Consider the following 21225-nt stretch of genomic DNA (forward strand, 5'->3'; position numbering starts at 1 on the left):
CCTGCTGTCTTGCTGACGTGAAAGTTCCCAGAAAAGGCAGTTTGAGTGCAGCAGGGGAGCAGTCCCCTTCCCACAAATTCATTTCTATACTAGTTACAGCAATAATGTTCATAATTCCACTGTAATTCTACCCTTTCCATCATCCCCATTCAAGGAATGTATAGAATCCAGGTGCCCCTTCCCAGGCACATGCATTTTAATGCAGGACATGCCTCAATAGAAGGGGGTACTTCAACTTTTTTATCTATAAGAATGACGGCTTTTCCTCCAAATACCATCTTTGAACATGATGTTTGGGGTACTATTTGTATGTGCTGTGCTGTGCTATGATGATGTGACAACTATGTGCAAAACCACTGTGGGCAACACAGATCAACTGTTCGGGGTTACAGCTGGGGGGGTCGAAGGGAACTCTTCAAACTGAACAGTCCAAGCATGCCCAAGCACGGCAGAATAGCTGCAAGCCTGATGTCAGTTTATCACTTAGGCCACCCTGCTGAGAAGTTTTTCTTTGGATTTCCTTTTATACAGCTCTTTCCTTATTTCTTTCCAACATGCATTAGGCAACAGATTCTGTTGCCTTTTATCTTTCTCCCTTCAGTAGATGATTATGCATTTTACCGGGCTTCCAAATAACATTCACTTTATTTTTCCAAATACATTTTCTGTGAGCCTTTAGAGGAAAATTCTCCTCTTTTTTGACTAACATCAGCTGCGCATTCTTTTGCGTGAATAAACTGCTCAATGCACACATTAAAAAAAAATTCTATTCAATGAAAACTTCCATGAGAAAGAACATAATATAGCCAGTTGTCTAAAACCAGCTACCATATTCTACAGTCCAGCTTTGCAAGAAAAAGCTGTTTATTTCCTACCCCCAACCTCAGTCACCCCCTGGCCAGGGGCTTTGTTTGGGTCATACCCACTGAACTGTTAATAGCTCTTTAGGCACATCCACAACTGAATTTGTGGATCTGGGCTTTTGTATTAAAAGCAAGAAGAGACCTGATTAACAACAGATATTTGGCAGCAAAAAGAAAATAAATTGACACATCCTTTAGAGACACTCTTTAGAGAACAAGTTTCTTTCTTGAGTCTGAACTTTGAATTATAGTCTTTAACCTTCAGAAGAGGATTTTTATTCTTTGTGGTGTAATTCACTTCCCCTCAAGTCTGTAAACAGTCTGTGTGGCTACTCCTCAAGGCTTGCAGGGTGATCCTCCTTTTCCCTTTGGTCCATGAGGAAGTGCCTGTTGAGAGGGCTTGTAGGAGGTGGGCTGGAGCTTGGTTTAGTGCCTGATTCATTACTGCCCTAATTCAGCTTTACTGTATTTGAGCATGGACATCTGCTGACTTGGTTTATATTTTAAGAAGCATTTTTAAAAATTGCGGAGAGTGTTCAGGACAACAGATAATTCTCTGCTATCATAATTTGTAACACAATAATTTTATATGGAATAATTCTAATCAACAGGTATACATCTATTCATTAAGTTTTAATTTATTCCAGTTCACAACATGAAAATACTGTGTAGAAACCCAACATTAAATTAAGTTGATACGAATCTCACTACTGACATCAGTGAGGTCAGGATTTCACCTTTTACCTTTCATAAATGAGTTGTTAGGCTGCAAGAAGGACATTCATGTCCATGTGTCAGAAATGTTGAACTAGTGAGTACATTGTAAGAGATGCACCCTGGATAATTTTGTAAGCTTAAAAAAATATCACTCTCCCCCAACTCTTAGAAAAAACTCAAGTCAACAGTAATTGTTAGGAAGTAGAAACAGTACATTTGTCAGAGCTCTTAAATCACCCTGCACTGACTGTGTCAGCTCTCCATTCAGACACAAGATTTTTCATTCAGCAGTTCCATTTCCAAATATAGTCACTTGTCTAAACGTCTGCACAGTAGGAATAAATATCTGTTGAAGAAATAAGATCAATTTATAGTGCTTATCCTTATCATTGCACCAAAACTATGACTGGTAAAAGTCAAATCTATGTTTACTGGATAGTTAAGCTTTAAAGGTTTTTTTTCCTGCATACCTTTGGCATTTCAGTGGGTTCACTGTAAAGTCCGGAATCACTTTTCAGTTTATCATGTGATATTTACCTTCTCCAAGTGTCCTCTGCAGCAGGTCGTGTTTTGCTTGAAGTTTTGTGATGAGATTACTACCTTCCAGATATTCTCTGAATTTCTGTAGAGATGCAGATCAATCTATTACTATGTAGGTACATAAATTCCAGGAACTTCTGCCTAATGTTTACTTCAGGTGTTTGGCTTGTATCACGAATGAGGAAGCAATCAACATACCATGAAATAGAATTGCTCTGTTTCCTGCTGGTTAGCTCTTCTTTTTGCAATGCTAGGCTTACTCAGGTAGGTCTCAGAGACTGTTGACTTCACAGATTCTGTTGAGCGACTGTGCTGGAAACACTCTGACACATCATAGTCTTCAATGGTGACCATATCTTGTATGGTCTGCAGGGTAGCCTCTGTCGTTTTCTTCACCTGGTGTTAAAAAGCACAGTTTGCCAAATACAATACAAATATAGATCAGAACAGTTTAGAAAGGAGGCTCGTTACCCAAAATAATTCTCTGGCACACTCCCCCAAACAAACTGGTGTTTGAATGTGAAAAGTTAGGCATACTATAACAGATACCTATGTAACAGAAGAATGACATGATTAGGTTTCCTATCTAGTTCTCTGCTTTACCATGCTCCAATCCACAAACATGGTTGTACTCTTGTGCTGACTGGTAACACTCTCAAGCATTTGTTTCCTGAAATTAGAATCGAAATGTGACATGATTTGATTATGGTCCCTAATCTGGGAGGTAACAGAGATGATACACTGCTCTGAAGGGTCAACTCTTCTAAGTGTGGTCAACATGTTAGATTGAATATGTACATCCAAGGATCTGGCTGCCAGAACAACATGGTCTTCCAAGAAAAATATCTGTGACACCATTCTGTGGAGTGGTATGGTGGGGAACACAGTGATGTTTAGACTGCAGAGGTGGAATACCCAGCTGGAGGAGGAGTCTGAAAAAAGAACAATTTACACCAGCCTCAAAGCACTTCCTACGAACTACAGAGCACCACTGCTCAAAGTGGAAACCAGGGCATGGAGGCTGTGGAACCATGGATGCAGCATTCCCACAACGCAGTAATTAACTGGCAAGATTCACAAGGATGTGATTTACTTCCCAGTTCTGCTTTAGGAAAGTCTCTAGTAGAGTCAACTTAACCAAGTCATACCCACATCTTCAGTGCAGGCAAACAGCCCTTCTGTGTCTGCCAACATGATTTCTCCCCCTATGCCCTTGCACTTCACTTTACTGAAAGAAATTATCTTTCTCCTTCCTTTTGTCTTTATTACCTTGAGATACTTTTTGACTTCAAGTGTTGGGGTTTTTTTAGACTACTGTGCTTGTCTCATGGACATTAATACTTTGTTTTAGGCATTCAGCACATAACATAGAATCAGAAAAATTGGAGTCCTGAAAACTGATCAATAAAGTGCACCACGAAATTAATTTATTCCAATGTGTTAATTTAGGAACAGAGTCTCATTTAAACCAAGGGCCTTTCACATTGCCTTAAATGTGATAAAAGTACAGTTTACACACACTGGGAGTCCTCTCTCTGCTGCCAGAGCAGGGCAAAGAGAACAGCATAGCTATGTTTTACAAAAAAATGCATTTTATTGTACTAGGTGAGCTATTCTCATCACAGGCATGCAGTACTCACATTTATAAATAGCCGTAGCTGACAGCATAAGAGATTTTGACTCAGCTACCACAAAAGACAGTCCAAATTCCTTTGTAGCAACTTGGGGACTGGACAGAGGGTGGTCACAGAAGACAATAACTGTGCTCAGTGGCTTTCTGCCCCTCAAACATTAAAAATATGTGCTCTAACAAGTTTACACTGAAGTGTCTGCAAAACATAGAACTAACATGAATGGCTGGACAGGTGAAAGATGAGTTTCCAAACCTCTATAAAGCAGACAAGGATCTACCTTAGTATATTTGCCAGTATTTGATTTTTAAAATTAAACCAGCTCATATAGATTGAAGCCATTTCAGGGTCACTTACAGGCTTTTGACAAGGTAGAAAATACTGCACCTTCTTGAAAATGGCGTTCAATGCATAGCCCTTGTAAACACAGATCTTACCTCCTCATTTTCAATTTTGAGCGTGGCCAATCGCGACTGTAGTTGCTGATACCTAAGCATAAGCTCTGCTTGCACGGGTTGCTGGGCAGTGACTTGACAAACCTAACAAAGAATCAAAAAGATTGTAAGATGCAAGGAGTTAAAAGACACAGTCAACAGTCTGTGGTTGCTGTCCTTAAAACTAGGTTTGAGATTTGGCCTACCAAATCTATTAAAACTTAATAAAGCAGACAATAAAATATGTCCATCCAGATTTAAAGTATTTATGTATTACCAGGTGTGGAACTATGTACCACACCTTACAACTAGAGAGCACAGCCTTGTTGTATGGCTGCTTTGCATTGCTGCTTTACCACACAGAAATGCAAACCCTGGAGTTACCTTCAGGTAAAAGGTGTACATGGGTGACTGCATTCTGCTTCACCACTGGCCTTTGGTGCAGCAGAACAGGGCACAGCTGGGGTACCCTGTACACTTGAAATCTCCAGATGATAAAATGGTGGAGGAAGAAGGGGAAAAGACTGCATTACAGCATGTATAATTTGGAGCAGCTCTGCAGTTGCTCTCAAATAGCACCCACAAACTCTGTTATGGGTGAGGCAGGTAGTGAAGACAAAGTCACTTACTAACACCAGTGCTGGGCTGAGCACAGGCTGGCCAGCAAATTCACAGCAATATAATTATGATTAACACAGAATATAATATCACACAATGGTTTTTACTTGAGAACTCTGAAGAAACTCAGAAAAGCGCTGCCAGTTTTATAAAATGCTAGCTGATCCACTTGCATTTGGGTAGCAATAACAGCTTTTACCGAACTCTTTGTAAAAACAGATTAATTCTCCATCTTGTTACACAGAAAAAGAAACAGTCACCATGGGGATACTTGTTGGTATACAGACCTCATCACCCATATGAGATTGGAACTCAAATTTCATTGGTGGACAAAAAGCAGTGGGGTACATTTCCATGAATCTCTGCTTGTCACTTCGTGGCTCCAAGCTGTCAACTGCATTTTCAATGATGTCTAAGCCCTCATGCCTTGAAGTTTCAAGGTTATACTCTGCAGAAAGGTATGTTCTTAGGGCTCTGTTCAGACTAGCATGGTATCCAAGATCGCAACACTAAAAACACAAGAAAAGGAAAAGAAAACAAATTAAAAAGGAGGAACACCATTGCAATATTCCAAGCCACAAATTACACTAAAATTTTCTGTCCTGAAATTCTTCTGCCTTTGAAATATTTTATAAAATAATCTAAACTAAAATACAACACTGGGGTCAAGACAGTAAGCATTTAGTATCCTCATTTTGTTCAAAGATCAAAGGACAGTTTTAGAAAGGAGATCAAGTGTACATATATGGCAATATGTTTGCATTTGTTTATCAGATACAGATGTGCAGTCACTGTATTTACATAGAAAAGATCTGGGACTCCACACAAGGGGCTTTTCAGTATTATTGTCATATGTAAGCCTCAGACCATCTATTCAAACCCAGCCTGACATAAATCTACCATGGAAGTCAATGCCAGCACCAAGCTGAAAATTAAGCAATTCCTGCTCACAATGTCTTTGCCCAAACAAAAACACCCACAACTGCCTCTAGCATTAGTGACCCATCAAAGATGCTTTTTGATGCAACAAGAATGGTTTACCATGTTTTTCCCGACAGTGAAAATGTATTTACTGTAAACACCTTATTTCCCCTGCTCAGACAGAGCCAGCAATGTACATCATGTTACTAAATGCAGAAAGTCATAATCTGTGTCTTTTTTTCTAGGGGTGAGAATAACACTGGAATGTAATTGAAACCTAATTGGTAGAACATAAAGTTGTGTTTGTTCTTGAATTTTAAACATCCTTGGTCTGCATTATTCATGATTGGTTAATATTTTAGAGGAAGAGCTGAATATATTTTTAAAATGTCACTGCAGTAACATATCAAGTGATTGTTTCCTTAGTTTTTTCCCCACATTACACAGCAAACAATACCCTCAGCTTCTGCTCAGTGAGTTTCCAGATAATGGCAGACCTACTGCAAACCTCTCTGTCACCCCAACAGGGGCACATCAGTCTGCTTACCATTGCAAACAGAGCAATGTTCTTTATGTGAACAGGAGAGATCTGTCCCAGTCAGAGGCCAGTGCCTGCCCAGGGCAGTCAGAGAGCACGCTGCTTCAGGGCACCCCTCAGCCCCCAGCCCCCTGTCCTGGGTGCCCACTCGCAGTTTGAAATCATCCCTCCCTGCAGGACTCACAAGTTAAGTGAGGCAGTTGGGTAAAGAAGTAGTTTGAATTCAGTCCGCTGTACACTGTATTCAGTTTGTGTGACCAGTATGTAGACTACAGTTTGGTTTATATGTAGACTCTTTACATGCATACCTCCCTCACAGCTATTATAAACCCTTAGGATTCATGCAATCATGTGACCTGTTCACCATACCTAAACCTGTGTGTAGAAGAGAAAGGAACCCCTCCTCATACCTTGCCTTAGGTGTGCTAATGACTAGTGATCAAACTGCCCTCCCAAGTCTGACAACAGAGGGCTGTTTTATTCACAACAAAGCTTCTAGAAAAAACAAGCTTTCAGTCCTAGCCTCCAGGTAGGGACAGTGGCTCTCCAAAAAAACATCTGCTGAACCATTTAAAGAAAATGGAAAAAAAGATGTCATGTTCAGTCAAAGACACATAGGTTAACCACTCTCTACTGCATTTATAGAATGGAAATTTGTGCTACGCTTACTAAAGCAGCCACTCAACTTCTATACTAAAGCACATCCATATTTCAAAGACCTCCAGCCTAAAAAAATTGTTTCTAAAAGGAAAAGTCTCTTGGTGTTTTCCTCTTGTTCGATGCCAAGTAAGATCTCATATTTAATTCACTATCTTGGATGAAAAAGATGGGCTAAAAGTGCTGATAACAAAGTGGATCAGGACAGCTGTTTTATTTCATGTGCATTAGTTTCAGAGAGAATTCATGGAAGATTAAACTGAGAGGAAATTAGAAACAGAGGGCAATGCCAGTTTTAGCATGGCCAACTATCCATGCATTATGAAACTACAGGCATCTAGAGCCCAAATTTTGGTTCTAGAGGATTAATCTGAGTATTAATAGAAAGTTTACCGATTTACAATTAGAGCTGTCTGGGTTTCTGATGCAGATTTTTACAAGTTGGAATATAAGATTGTAGCCTTTATGCTGTGACGGTACCAAGAACTTCATTGTTTAACCCTTAATCTACTCAGTAACTATCACCATGGTCATCTTTTACAGGTGATGACAGCTGAACAGGGTAACAAAGACGGCCTCTCGGCCAAGAAGGATTCTTCAAGTGAAGCAGAACATCCTGCCAAACTAAGGCATTTTCTTGCAATGTCAATGCCAGCAGAGCAAACGAACTAAATCCAGAACCTGAACTAATGCCTTATCACCAGCGCTCTTTGAATGGAATTTAAAATGCCTGAATTTGGAATTTTGCTTCAACAATTTCAGTAAAAATAGAATTTGTATGAGGAAGTTATTTTTAAAAAGCAAAAATAAACACTCAGACATCACAACTTTTACTTCTGCCAGACCATAGCTCACTTTCTCAAAAATTTTGAGACAAAGATAATTTTCACTGGGGAACGGCTCTGTCACAGTATCAACTCATGGCTATTCAGAAAGAAAAGTATTGTTTCAATCTGCTAGTACTAGTGATGGTTTAGAAAGAGAATTGTCTATAATAGAGATGGCATTTGGGGTATTTGTTCATTACTAAGATTAAAAATTTAAGGTACTGCCACTAAACTGCTGTCATCACCACATCCTGTCTGACCACGCTTGGAAAAAATCATCACCAACCTTTCTGGTGTTGCAAAAAAGCACATATGTACGCAGATATACACACAAACACACACACCTGCATGCACATTTATATGACTTTCAGGAAAAATCTGTAGATTTGTAGAAAGATATGTAAAGCTGAAGCAAGCAACCACACTGTTAGCCAAAACAAATATGAATTTTTGAGGTCGACTAATCAGCATACCAAGGCTACAGGCTGGATGGCTAATGAGATCTGCTACCAACCTATGGGCTAGAGAGATGTCAGTTGCTGCAGTAAGACATGAAGATGAGAAATGAGAGAATGAAGTCATAGGCCGAGTTTTATTGCATTTCTGGACTCATAAAGACTTTTGGTTGGGCAAAGTGGAGGGAGATGAGTGATGCATTTGGGATATGTGTGAAAAATTAATTTTGTAATTTGCATTTTATTCTTATTTGGAATTAAATCTGAAGCAGTCTCAAGAGCATTTACTGTCTTTATTGTACCCCAGAGTATATTTAGGCTTGAACAAAACAAACTGCAGTGCTTAGCACAGAGCTTCAACCAAACAACCAAGCTGCTCTTCATTTCATTTCAGGAATAATAATAAAATTCTAATGCCAATGCAGAGAGAAATTCATTAAAAAAGCCTTAACCTCTGAGTAAGTCACTTTCTAATCATCCTGTTACACAGACATCAACATTCAAATCAAAGGGATCTGGCTGCACATATCATATTTATGAGAACTTATGTAATAAAGATTGCGAGCTGCACACACTTTACCCTAGTTTTAGACTTGGTTCCATGAATGATAAACAAAGAACCTTTACAGAATAAATTAAGTTCATAATAGCTAAATGCTCCCTAAGTTCTTAACCATCCAAAGCATGCAGACTGCAATTAGAGATTCAGAAACTCCACTCAAAAAAGATCAACACATGAATATTTTATTTATTCCAGCAGCAGGACTATAGTCAAATTGTTTTTGATCACTATTTCCTAGCATTTATTTTCAGATCATATGAGTGCACACTAAGTCTGAAAAAAGGTCCCTACCTTCCTTTTATACCCAGATAAATCTAACAAACCCAATTACATGGAAATCTTCACCTAAATGAGTAATAGTATGTGCCATACAGACAGATGTCGGTACTAACAGATTAGCAGAGGTATGTACTCTGTTGCTCCTCTGAATCCCACAATTAAAAAAAATAATCTACATACTAGGCAAAGCTTATTTAATTTAGCTAAAAAGTAACGTTTACTATTTTCTACATGATACAAATAAAGAAAAAAACTAATCCTGTCCTCTATTTGAACTAGATCCTACTACATTGTCAGCAGAAAAGAAATACTCAACAGAAAATTCCAATTCCTCTAGTACAATATGCAAAGGATATACTGTGCATATCAAATCCTGTTTATCTCCCTACTTCTCTGCAAATGTTGGTCCCAACCCTCAGCTCACTAAACATCCAGCAATATTTTTATCTTGCTTTTATCACAAGAGCTTAAGATGAACAACACGTCATCATTTTAAGACAGAAGCCCTGAGCCTTGTTAATGAAATGAAGGGGTTGATCAGTTCAGACCGAGTTCAGCTGAGGAACTGTAATTTAGGATTCACCATATGAGCCTCACAAATGGAAAATGCAGTGGAAACCAAATGAAAAAACAGTAATTTTTTTTTGGTAAAAAAATAAGTCCCACAACCCTCCCCAATCTTGTTGCAAAAAAAAAAATCACTGAACAGTTCACCACATTCCTTCATGTATTTATCCCACTTTTATCAGACTTATTTTTCAGTAATGTAGGAAAACATTCCGTTTCATTTATGGGCAACACCAACAGCTCAGGGAGATCTAAATATTTTCCATGTTAACTGGAATTCAGACACAGGAGAGGTAATCCCCTTCTGCACAGGCAGAGAGAGAGAGTTCAGGAAAGTACAGAAAGTCTGTCAGGCAGATGGGGACAAAACAGAGAGGGCAAAGAATGAAATCGCCACTACTGCTCTGAAAACTCCAAATTGTACCATGACATTAATAGATTTACAGACTGAGATAGCCTGGACTGTTGCAACATATGGCCAGTGGGAAGCACGTCTCACATTCCAATGATATAACCCCAAAATCTTGCCAAGACTCTTGCATTTACAAAAAGCGTTTCCTTTGTCAAATAGCAAACACTCTGTCTAGATACCAACACTTTCACAGCATATTCTAATTAAATACAAATGTCTGAAAGACACCATTTAAACAAGCTCACAATTGGATTAGATCGGCTCTGAAGCAAATTCTGGTTGCACATGTTTACAGCCTACTCTTACAAAACAGTGATGGAAAGGGCAGCTAGACTTTCCATTTAAATTCCTTAGGGAAGAGTAATTCTAAAGCCATTTTGCCAAAAGAATGTTATTGTCTACATTGGTCCACAGCTGGAAAAAGCCACACAAAGTAGGTATCATTTTCCTGTGGTACTGAATATTGTAGAATATATATTTATATTAAAAACTAGCAGTTAGAAAGCTCTAGTCTTCATGGTTGTGTAAATATCTTTACATACACTAACTCCAAAGAGTATTGCCTTTGTATATGTATGCAGAGTGCTTCACTTCTCCCCTTGCAATTCTTTGAAGCTCCAGGGCTGTGTGGTTCCTCTCCTCAGCTTTCACTGCTATGGCAACCTCTGTGGACATCAATGAAATGGCTAAGAACCAGGTGCATTTTCCAACCTGAGAAAGTTCTGACCAAGCAGAAACATGCATGGAGACATGCACTGGGAAATGAGAGCTCCAAAAGGGAAGGCAGGAGAGAAAGCAAAATGAGCATCTTTCCAGCTTCTGAAGGGGTAGGGGTGCTGCAAAGAGAGGGAAAGGGACCTTTCCTTCCTTCCAGCAGTCAAGAAGAACTCATAAAGTTCATATTTATCAGACACACCCTAACCAGAGGATAAAAATCCATCATCCTTTAAGTAGTATTAGGAAAACATTCCCTTAGGTAGGGACAACTCACTTGGGTGGTACCCTAGCAAGTATCCTGCTTGTCCTTAGTCTTCTGCCCTGGTCATCTGTCTATTGGGATCCTGGTAAATGTTTTCATTGCCTGGGCAGGTCAGGTGGGTGGAGCAGGATGAGTAGGTGCATGGGTGTAGCTTAGACAGGGACAGAATACAGCACAATAAACCAGAAGAAATCAGAAGAGACGAAACATGCAACGGTGAGTAGGAAAGAGGAAGAATCCAGAAATGTTGAGATAAAGACAGCAAGAAATACTGAAAACACAAAAAAGATACATTGCCATCTCTTATAAGAAAGCAAGAAAAAAATGAAGCAAAACCAGGGAAAAAACGTTGAGAGGGAAAAGGGAAATGTTATAACAAAATCAGGCAAGATTTTATAAATTACAGAAAAAACAGAAATGACAACGAAAACTCACTCTCAGCATTTAGAAAACATATAATAAAACACATATATGCAGCTGTTGTAGTCCATTCATCTCAAACAGGCTTTTTCCCCTTTCTCTATCAAGCTTTGCTTCTCCAGACAGCAGAAATGAGGAAACCTCTTGTCAAATGCTCTATTAATTTATGCTGTATCATAAACCAGAGCTTAGCTGGCTTATTTATGTGATGAACATCCCACCAGAAATGACTGTATGTGAATGTCGCTTACTGCTGTAACTACTGTTGCAGTAGAAAGTATATTCAAATATCTATGATTTCATATGGGGCACAGGGTTGTACCCACCAACTTACTTAACACTACACTGCTTGTGAAAGAATACTGTTGAGCTTGCGTTTGCTGTCTCCAATTTTTCTCTACCAAATATGTAGTCAAATTATGAAGAGGGTGGGACATAATAGAATGTGGGACACTCCCTCTGTATCATGCAAAAATGCCAGTGATACAGGTTCTGGAGACCAAATGCTGGTACAAGTTAACATCAGTGTCTAACCTTATTCTCCTAGGATGTTCTCACAGGAATAACTTACTGAAAATCAGTAACAATTCTGTTGACAGTATAGAGTACAGGATTGATTGTGTCTGTTCTGCAAACTGCATGAAATAAGAAGAAAAAGCACTATATATTTGATTAAATGGGTAAATGTATGAAACTAAATTATTTTGAAATCACAGAGGAAATGCCTTCTTTTGAATTAAATACCATTATTAGATGCCCATTTACAAAGATTAACTCGTAAAAAGTATCTGTACCCCAGAAATCCTTTTATAGTACAAAATGGAAATTTCTACCTTCTTGTGTTATTCCTGCCAAACTTTCTCTTGTTGCATGGGGAGAAAACATGATGTTCTAACTTTAAAGGAATGGGTTCAGCACGTTATTGACATTTTATTTTGTGAAATACAAAGCTAAAGGGAAAATCTGCTGATTGTATCATAAAATATTATAAATGATAAGCATATTGTAAGCAAACCATATGACTAATGTATTCCCTTTGAAAATGAAAAAAAAGAAAAAAGTATTATTCCTGAACAGAACAACCATAAAAACAAATGTGCCAATACTTACGTCAATTAAATCTGAAAGGTCATGAATATAATACTTGAAAACGGATGCATTGGTTGCTTCAAGGGTGAGCAGGTATTCATTACGGGCCTTAATAGATTTCAGCTTGTTTTCAGAATATTTTGCTTGACGCTAGGAAAGAGATTGTATAGTAATGTATTTGAATTACTTCATTTTTCGTATGTAGCAAAACCAGTAACAATTCAAGCACATATTCCTATTAACAAGAAAGAATCTGAACTGCCAGCCTGTTATGCATATAAGTGTAATGCAAAGTGATAACTTAGTATTTTGTTTCAAATGTGACAAACCATATTGTAAGAATTATACTGGGAATAGAGTATTCCCCTCTCTGAACTGCAATTAAGTTATCTATAACTCACTGCTAGTTTATTACGTGTACCTTGTTTGATTTTATTTCTCAGCTGGACTTCTCTGTCTAAAATCATGCTAAAGAATGTCAGAAATGCACTGAATTTACTTCAAATGAATCTAAATAAAAGGAATATTTACTTTTTCCTTCATTTTTTCAATCTTTTTCACAGAGCTCCGTCTCTGGTGCCTTTCTTCTAGTCGAATGTGAAAAACAGGGTCCCCTGACCTCCCAATCTGTTTTTCTTCTTGCTTCTCTGCCTCCTTCAGTTTGCTTTCTGCACTGATGCTCTCTGCATGATACATGTGGTATGTTTTCATGACCTGCAAAAGACAAGAGTCAAAGGAGAGTTAGGAGAAAATGAAAATACAAAGGTATCTACAAAAAAAGTCACGGGGTTGCTGGGTAAAATGTTCTCTTATACATGTGAACCTTGGATAAGTTTCTTAGCCAACAGAGACTAAGGACTTCTGGTTGCATTTATCTTTTCTAATTTATTTAATAGTATACCAATAGGGATTTTTTTTTTCATTGCTCTGATAGGGAAGAGCAAAATCCTTCTTATTAAACTTCAGGATTATTGTCTTTAAGTGAAAACCTGAAATAAGGAGCAATAAAACTAAAGCCATATCAGTGCCATATCTATCTGACTTCCTCAGAGCTAAGTTAACAGCTCAGCTGTGGACACTGAATGTTTGAAAGCGGAAGAACCGTCAGCACTGAGGAAAGAGGAAGGAAGCAGGAAGCCAACAGGAAGCTTTGGTCTGGGAGCACATCCCCAGCCAGCTGGGTGGCTGTCCACAGCCTGGGATGAAGTGGCTCCCAACTGTGCAGCCAGCAGATTGGGCACAATGTAAAACCAGATGAGAGCTGGAGAAGGAGTTTCCTGGTAAATATGTCAGACACTTTCCCCATAGCCCCCCAGTTAATACCATTATCTTCCCTTTACACACATGCTGGCTCTGCAGCCAAGAGAGCTTGGGCTGATAGCCTGCAAATATGCGCTTGCACAGACCACAAAGAAGGAGAGGGACCGGTTCAGCCCAGTCCACCCTTTCTTTTTCAAGCAAGAAAAGCCTCAGCTTGAATGCTGTGTAGTGGGCAGCAAGCAACCACAAACCACCCACCTCTGCTGGGGAGGGCTGTCTCTGCCCCCTTCCAGAAAAGAAAGCCTCTTTCCACTGTCCCCAGCCTTTTGCTTTATTTTGTTGGGGGTTTTTTGTTTGTTTTGTTGTTGTTGTTGTTATTGTCTTAAGTTTCAAGCAAGGAACAAAGCAGGAAGGTATCCTCAGGCGGATGGCAGCCTCCTCTTTTCTTCACAGGGTGCCAGAGCTCTCACCAGCAGATGTTATCTTTGGGCCAAGGCCACGCAAGCCATTTACATCTCCTCCAAAGGACACAGTCAGGGAGGAATCAAACTGGCTGTTCCTTCCTCAGCAAAGCTTTGTGTGACCCATGGCAGAGATGGACTAGATTGGGGAGCTGCCCTGAAATACTCCCTAGGGAGAGGAGTACTTTTTGTAACTGAGTAGTCAGGCCAGGCTAAGGAGCATCCATAGAGTGGCAACATGGGGGACACTAAAGCTAGATAGTGCAAGTTCACTGCAGCATGGCTTAGTGTGGATTGACACAAACCAACTGCACATTGTGTTGGGTGATGGCTGAACTGATGCATATTTAAAGTCCTGTGCAACAGAAAGAACCTTTTAGAGAGTTGCAATTTTGCATAACCACGTATGTTATGCCTATGTTATATACCATAACTGTGTATGCCACTTTAATACTGATGCCATGCTAATGATACAACTGAAATAGTATTGATATTAAAAATTAAACAGGCAACTTCAGTAACTTTCTGTAGGAAGGTAAAACAGTTGGAGACGCCCATCAAAAAGAGTGGCCTTGTTTTAATTTTTAGAAACATATGTTTACAGCTCTCTGCTGAAAAAAAACCAAGCTGCCTGGAGCAGGGCTTAGTGTTGCTGCTGCTGCTGCTATTTTACAGCACAGTTGTGCTTCAAGGCCTGACCGGAGTGCAGAGCTCTCTGCCCGAGCACTGCCTGCACCTGCTGGGAACAGCCGCTGCCCCAGCAGCTCAGTCTACACGGATGATGCAACAACCAGAAGATGAACAAAGCCAGGCTGGGAAGAGAAGGCAAGCCTGCAGAGCTGAGGTCTGCACGGTTCCTGGCTTAACCAAACGGCATGTTCAGCCTCCTGTATCCTGCACTGTTACAAAGGCGTTCCTAAAGTTGTCAATAACTGTGCCTTGGGGTTCTAACTCATACAGCCACACGGAAATAAAAGAATTACTGCAAAGAGAAGAAATGCACTTCTTAAAGAAATGATTTATAAAGTAATTCTGAGAAGCACAAGAGATATGTCTCTATTAAAAATTATGGGAAAAGGAAATTAAAATCAAGGTTTTGTCCTTCTCCTTTGTCCTTTTTATTCAGTTTTTTGAGTGCTTCTTTACAGAAGGCTACAGGAGTTTGCTTTTATTTTTTTATCATTTGTTCTGTGTCAGCTCCACAGACTTTTTAGTTGGTGGGACAAGACTAACCCATGTGTCTTACCACCTAGAAAAATTATTTTCTTTTGTACTCTCTGTTTTTCTGCCTGCAAAGGGAACAATAATATCTCACACTTTCCTAACAGCACATCTCAAAGCATCTGACTTAAGTGGTGAAGCAAGGATTTGTTCTGCTTGCCAAAAGCAGTAAGCACTGAAGTTTTTCAAACAGTATTTCCGAGTGCCACATAGCCTACCCAGCCAGGCATAAATGTCCCCCTGCAGTGGCTATGAGAATTCAGCTTGCCTCCTTGTTGTGTTAAGGAATACAAGTGTATCACTACTAGCTCTCACCAAGAGGCTCAGATGTCTCCATGCTGACTCTGCTAACCTCACAACACTGAAGAGTATTTCTTCCCGTCACTGCCTGCTTACAATAAATATGCTACTAAATCCAGACTGTCTCACTCCACACTGTTTGAAAGTCAAGTTTTGTGTGAGAACTACATGGAGCTTATAGTTTCTATCAGGAACCAAGATGTCTACTTGAAATCCATGTTCTCACAACAAACTGTGCACAAGTTCTTGGTACAAATTCCTGAGATAACTAAAATTGAAAAAGAAGCCCTCCCTTTGGCAGTGTTCACAGGGCTGGACAACAGTTCTACCCAAGCCACACTAGCTTAGAAATCAATACAAACTATGTACAGAGATGTATTTGACTCCTGTCCAGTTTATGTTGATAGCCGTGCTTATCTCATGCACTAGTGACATCATTGTTTTGCAAGCCTCTGGGGAAAGCTGACAGCTCCAGCCTTTTCCATGATTTGTCCATGTTCATGTTTTTTAAGAGCTAATTTTGTAGCAGCTAACTTAAACTTGAGAAAGCACTAGAAAGACACACATGGAAAATAAATGGGAACAGGCTAGGGAGCTGGCTATGAAGTATTTTAGTGCACACTTCCTCAACAAATTAGCTTAGAATTTGGATGCTAAATTGCATATATGACCCTTTGCCTTAACATTATACCATCTTTTCTCCCTGGAATTTTTAAAAGATTGTTAGATACTGTAAAAGACAGTAACAGGCTTGCCTAGTTCTTGTAAAGAGACTTACTGTGTGAAGAGTTCTGAGATCCACAGATGCCCGATCCGTGAATATGTAACAGAACCATAGATCCGTTATTCAAACCACAAACAATCTAATGACATAAGCAACAGTGCTTGTCAAATGTCCACCAAACTGCTGAACTGATAGACTATCTTGTGAGAGTATCCATCACTGAACTGACTTTAATTAGTCCCCAAAGTGCTTATTGATCAGCCATCAAGCATGCACTGAAAAGAGAGAGCAAGGTCGTAATTTTGCAGATGCTGAACTGTCGTCATGGCATATGCTGCACTTCTCTGCTATAGTGAACAAGAATTGCCAAATGCGTACTAGTATCTTTCTAAAATAAAATGGTGAGTTTATCTCCTATTAATTTAGCAGGTTTATTTTGCAGATCCAGTGATGTAAAATATAGATTTCTGTCAGATAGCCAAGTCAGACTACAAGCAGATAAAAAAAGACTATGCTACCCAAACTATACACTCTCCCACTTGTAGGTGACAGACTGTTCACTTAGTGATATAAATGTTTCATTTTGTGTGCCAAATTTCCAGCAGCATTCGTAAGACCTCAGCAAGCAGGCTTAGGGCAGAAGATAGCAGTTGTCACAGTGAAGGGCACAGCAGAGTAAGCCCTTAGATAATTACTTCATTTAAACCCACAATTGTTATCTGGACAAATACATCAACAAGACAGTAATTAGTGCTGTACTTCTGTGGGCTACAAGAGAGGAATGTTTCCGCAGCAGGGCGCTGGCTTTCCTTTTCTACATGAGTACTTCTTTTCTACAAAACTTCTTAACCCAAGGTACTAACACTGAATGCTACAAAGTTAAAATATATTGGAATTACCATGTCCTACCATGCGCTTTATTTTTTAAATAAAACTGCATAATTAAGAGCTTTTTCACAGTGTTTCTCAGGAAATAGGCGTTTACCAGAACAGTAGTTGGTGCCTGTTGCAATTACTGTGTTTGAATTGTTTCAGAATTGTCTCTGCTAAGTTTATGAGTTCTTATTAGAAGGTGGAGTTGCAAGGGATTCTGTAATTCAGGTTAGCCAGTACTTTCCCCAAGAAATAAGTAAAATCTCATGCAAATTTTACTACATCAGTGGCCTCTAGCAGTTAAGTAGGCTCAGCACTAGCTGTTTTCAGCATCCTGTTCACTTCCAAACCAACCTCTGATGTGGTTCTAGGAATTGTCACAGATACACTACTACCAATACAGAATGACTGATTTCACCTTCTTAGATCTCTGGTGTGCTACAGTAAATTGAACTTAACTTTTCTGTAAAGAGACTAGATTCTGTGTTATTTCAGCAAAGAAAAAAGAAAATCTGGCAGCAACTACCTTGAGAAATAAAACAGCCAAGATTTCTAAAGAGTAAGATAAAGCAATGGAAAATGCAAGAGGCAAAGCAGCCCTGTCTTGCTTAATATTGAATTGTTTGCTTTGGACTGTCCCTACTTCTTCATTTTTCTGAAAGCCTTACATTTGTATTGCTTGTGAAAAGTGATGCCAGTAGGAGTAATTTGGAAAGCCAAGTGGGAGACATGAAGATGCATCTTTAATCTGTGCATCACTTTTCTCCACCATTCAGCTTCACCCTTATTACTGAAGCAGCTCTGTATTTTTAGCAAACTTGCCACCTCATTGATACCCCTCCATGACTCCTTTAGAGGTCATTTATGAGTATGTCCTGACACCTAAAAAAATCCAGTAGAGACCTCCCTCCATTGCAAGCAAAGAGTCTGCCTACCTTCTGTTTCCTACCATTCCCAATCACTCAGATGTTATTGCCATATTCCAGTCCTTGGTTTGATAATACAAGGTATTTTAGCTTTCCAGAGAAATAGAAGAGAAGTTTGACTGGGGAGTGCTCTCTCACAAAGATGATCTATTGTAAAATCAGTAACTTGTTGCCTCTTTCAAGTCAAGATGTAAGATTTCTAAATCCCTCTGTTCACAAAAAATACCAACCCAAACCTCCTACAGTTTTCAGTTTCACCAGTTTTTCCCCCTGTAATTTCCAGGAAATAAACTCTGCTCTGTGACACCACACAACTAACCGGGCTCCTCTTTCCCCATCCACGCTCACTCAAAAGATACACCTCACTCTAGTTTCCATCGCTTATATCCTTACATAAAACATGGGACTAATTACTAGTCTACATCAGGTTAATGTGTAGTAGGGCAAGGAGTAAGAGAGGAATGCAGCAGCTGGGATGCCACCTGAAAATACTGACTGGCTGGCACCGCCAGGGAGAAACCATTCATAATTGGAAGTACTCGCCACTTGCGATTTATTGCACTTGCAAAGATACAGAATGAAGCTTAGCTATTCAATTGTTTTTAGCATGATCACTTGAATCATAATTTAAGAACCAGTGCATAAAATACTGACATTTGAAAATATAATCTTAAAATGCATTTTTCACTAGTCATATAACACACAGAAAACATATAAATAAGTAACATAATGTGTAAGAAAATCTTCTCTATGTGAAAGAGATAGAAAATGAAAAAGTTTCCCTTACAAAATTCTGATTATTCTAGCAAAGTAAGCCTGCTTTGCTGACAGGTTCTCAGAATATCTTCTGAAGTTGTGGTTCACCTGCTCCTGCTCTTATTTTTGAACAATCCGATACATGATGCGTAATTTTAATGAGGATGGGACAAGTCAACGTCAACGTCAACACAAGCTAAGCTACTCCCAGGGAATAAATGAAGACCTATGGTACAAATTTCCTATTTCCACAATAATTCCTAGTAATGAAAATGGGAAAAGGAATTAGTTACATAAAGTGTAAGCAAGGAGAAAGATCTCTTATTAGTGTGCATTTTTAAAGAACAGTAGGTATTTAATACTTCAAAGCATCTGATTATTTTTTTTTACATTTCATTGCAGTTCTGAGTTTTTCCACATTAAATAAGCAGCCAAAATGCTTTCTAGTCTCTCTCAAAAGGCAGAGGTTAAAACTTTCACAAGTTAAAAAATATATTTGAGCAGAAAGTTTTTTAAATTGAAAATATTCATAACGTACTCTTAGTGGAAGGTGGCATGTCTCTACAATTTCTTAGTAATTTCTTATTTTCTACTCTTAGAGCAGCTTCTTCTTTGCAAAATCTACAGCACTGCTTATTGACTTGTTGGATCTAAACCCTGTGAAAACCAATGGACACAACTCCCTAACTACAGCAGGTTTTAGATTTGGCCCTATGAACAGGTTAAACAGGATTTTCTGAGGCAGAAGTGGAAGACTAGATATTCAGAGATGGGTCCCAAAGTCACCTTATTTTTCTGGCACCTTCTATGATACAAAAGACTAGGACACTTGATACAACATTATCACCAGAAAAAAAAAGTCAGTTATTATTCTGATAGTAGCTTGTATTTGAACCCACCCAGTAAAAACATCTGGACCAAACCAGTAGCAATTCCTTTAAACATCCTGTTTATTCTGGATCATTCTAGATAAACTGGTTTTGAGATATCTCGTGCTTGAGAAGTCTTGGTGAGGCCTCAAGTCTGTCTGGCATGCTAGAGATGGGTGGTAAAGCTTCTCATCATTTGGGTTTGAAACAAGCATTTAATCCAGGCCTTGATCCCAAAGCATTAGAGAAACTCAGGAACATGCCGTCTTAATTTGTGTGTCTAACAGACCCACTCCTCATCCGAGAAGTTCAAGGAGTAACAAATAAAACATGCAATTTCCTTACGTTGGCTACATATCTGTGCCTCAGAATAAGTACTCTTACTTTAGCTTTTAGCGATTTCAATTCTCTTCTTTCATTCTCTTCAATGCACGCTTATGCACAACTGTTTGGTTTTTAATTCTGAAAGGGGACCTCAATTTAGACCTTTCTTGTAAGATATGGAATGATGATAAGAAGTAAACAAATTATTAAACTCTTCTTCAAACACATTAAAAGCTCTGATACATTCTCCTCACTCAAAAGTTTTAGATGTATTTAAACTCCAATAAGGCTTCATATTTTAAGTTACACTTCATGAAGGCACCATTCCTTAAAAAAAAAACCAACCCAGAACCAAATAGTAGGGAGAGACTTCAATATCAGTACATTATTCACAGACTTGAAACTAATTTGGTCTCTTTTGGACACAAAAATTTATCTCACAATAGTAAGATTGAATTCCACCACCCCCCACCCACCCCCTATAAATCATAGGGCAAACAGGAACATGATTTCTCTTCGTAAGTGACTGAGAAGCATACCCCCTGGAGATTAAAATTGTAGACGTTTGTTTTGGTAAGGCCACTATGATCTTATTCTGTAAATAGTAAATGTCACAGAATTAAAAACCTGTGCATGAGGTTTCCATCTGTCTAGATATTGTTCTACCTTTATGTACACAAGCAGCTATAATACACATATGCTGATGATCATTCTAAACACGCAAGCAATGGAACAGATGCTACCCTGCACCATATTGTCACTTTACTAAAAGTGGGCTGTATCTGGCTAAATGTGGGCATCTACACCTGAGCAAGTCCTTTGCAATCAATGAAAAGCTGGACAATGGAGTTAACAGTGTAATCATTTCATCTGAAGCAGATGCTTGAATCTGATCAGACAAAGGGGTCTGATCTCCCCATATTAGACCTCCAGTGACTATAACTGGAATCCAGAAGGCAAGCAATGGTATTTGTACCTACACTGCAGATGTCTGAAAATTAG

The 21225-nt window shown here is 39.0% G+C and overlaps 1 protein-coding gene across 2 annotated transcripts in view; it reads right to left on the bottom strand.

Annotated features, from left to right (window-relative positions):
- SRGAP1 (SLIT-ROBO Rho GTPase activating protein 1) overlaps positions 1 to 21225 on the bottom strand; it is a 150424-nt gene that overhangs the window by 39535 nt on the left and 89664 nt on the right. For both annotated transcript variants that reach the window (XM_037388666.1, XM_037388665.1), the window contains exons 5-10: positions 13041 to 13223; positions 12531 to 12659; positions 5091 to 5312; positions 4189 to 4290; positions 2319 to 2516; positions 2118 to 2202 (exon numbers count right to left, since the gene is read on the bottom strand). In XM_037388666.1, the coding sequence (XP_037244563.1) occupies positions 2118 to 2202; positions 2319 to 2516; positions 4189 to 4290; positions 5091 to 5312; positions 12531 to 12659; positions 13041 to 13223 (919 nt within the window). The remainder of the gene's footprint in view (positions 1 to 2117; positions 2203 to 2318; positions 2517 to 4188; positions 4291 to 5090; positions 5313 to 12530; positions 12660 to 13040; positions 13224 to 21225) is intronic.

The sequence above is a fragment of the Falco rusticolus genome, chromosome 5, assembly GCF_015220075.1.
Source record: "Falco rusticolus isolate bFalRus1 chromosome 5, bFalRus1.pri, whole genome shotgun sequence".
Classification (NCBI taxonomy): domain Eukaryota; kingdom Metazoa; phylum Chordata; class Aves; order Falconiformes; family Falconidae; genus Falco; species Falco rusticolus.